The 1,339-nt window shown below is 38.2% G+C and overlaps 1 protein-coding gene across 1 annotated transcript in view; it reads left to right on the plus strand.

Annotated features, from left to right (window-relative positions):
* Positions 1–1,339, plus strand: part of CCDC77 (coiled-coil domain containing 77) — a 54,030-nt gene that overhangs the window by 45,091 nt on the left and 7,600 nt on the right. Inside the window, exon 8 of the mRNA XM_003796493.3 lies at positions 933–1,152. Coding sequence (XP_003796541.2) covers positions 933–1,152 — 220 coding nt within the window. The remainder of the gene's footprint in view (positions 1–932; positions 1,153–1,339) is intronic.

The raw sequence follows: 1,339 nt of genomic DNA on the forward strand, positions 1-1,339 counted from the left end.
AATAAAGTAAGACTCTGTCTCTACAAAAAAAAAAAAAAAAAAAAAAAAGGGCAAGATTTTGATATAGGGCAGTTATACTTGGAGCACAGCATAAACAAAAGCAAAGCTATTTTTGATAATTTAGAACTTGTGTTAACCCTCAATCAGAACACCATGATTTAATTCTTTTTTTTTTTTCCGCCGGGGCTAGGTTTGAACCTGCCACCTCCAACATATGAGGCTGGCACCCTACTCCTATGAGCCATAGGTGCCACCCATCCATGAATTAATTCTTAATTCTTCCTTGTATTATTCTTGAAAATAGTCTACTTATGCAGGCTGTATGTATTTGTGTAATCCTTTTAATCATATAACCTGAAACTAGTACTCAGGAAAATGCCTATAAAGCCAGTCTATGAATCAGTAAGCATGAATAGATGTATTTAGGCTCAGCGCCCATAGCCCAGTGGTTATGGCGCAGGCCACATGCACCAAGGCTAGTGGGTTCAAACTCGGCCTGGGCCAGTTGGGCAACAATGACAACTGCAATTAAAAAAATAGGTGGGCATTGTGGTGGGCACCTGTAGTCCCAGCTGCTTAGGAGGCTGAGGCAAGAGAATCACTTAAACCCAGGAGTTTGAGGTTGCTGTGAGTTGTGACGCTATGGCACTCTACCGAGGGCAACATAGTAAAATTCTGTCTCAAAAAAAAAGAAAAAAATGATATATTGCCCTTTGCCCAGTAAAACACGTAAGGTTGCCAATTATCAGACTAAGTTTATTTTTAAAACTGCTAATAATATTTTGTAAAATTTATATTTTGTACAAATTTAAGACAATCTGGAAGCAGTGAGGCAAAAATAAATGATAAATAAAATTTCTTTTGGAATAACCCTTTATTTCAGATGTGCTATGTAAGTATCCTCATGTCCACACATGTGCTTTCCTTTGTAGTCTTCATCACACCCAAGAACTTCTTTATGAGAGCACCAAAGATTTTTTACAGCTCAAATTTGAAAACCAAAATAAAGAGAAGTCATGGATGCTTGAAAAGGATCATTTGATGTCAAAGATTAAGCAATGTAGTGTGCAGTGTAAGAGGAAAGAAGATAAAATTGGAAAAGGTTTGCCAGTTATGCATGAGAATCATCATACCCAAAATGAATATATTAAGGTAATGTCCTTATATCTTACAGATATTATTTATCTTTTGGGGAAGAGTGGAAAGAATTCTGAAGAACCTATGAATTGTCATTTAAGATCCATTCAGTCGGCTCGGCACCTATAGCTCAACCGGCTAAGGCGCCAGCCACGTACACCTAAGGTGGTGGGTTCGAATCCCCAGCCCGGACCCGCCAAAC

The sequence above is a fragment of the Otolemur garnettii genome, unplaced genomic scaffold (genome assembly GCF_000181295.1).
Source record: "Otolemur garnettii isolate 467f Iridium unplaced genomic scaffold, OtoGar3 scaffold00104, whole genome shotgun sequence".
Taxonomy (NCBI): domain Eukaryota; kingdom Metazoa; phylum Chordata; class Mammalia; order Primates; family Galagidae; genus Otolemur; species Otolemur garnettii.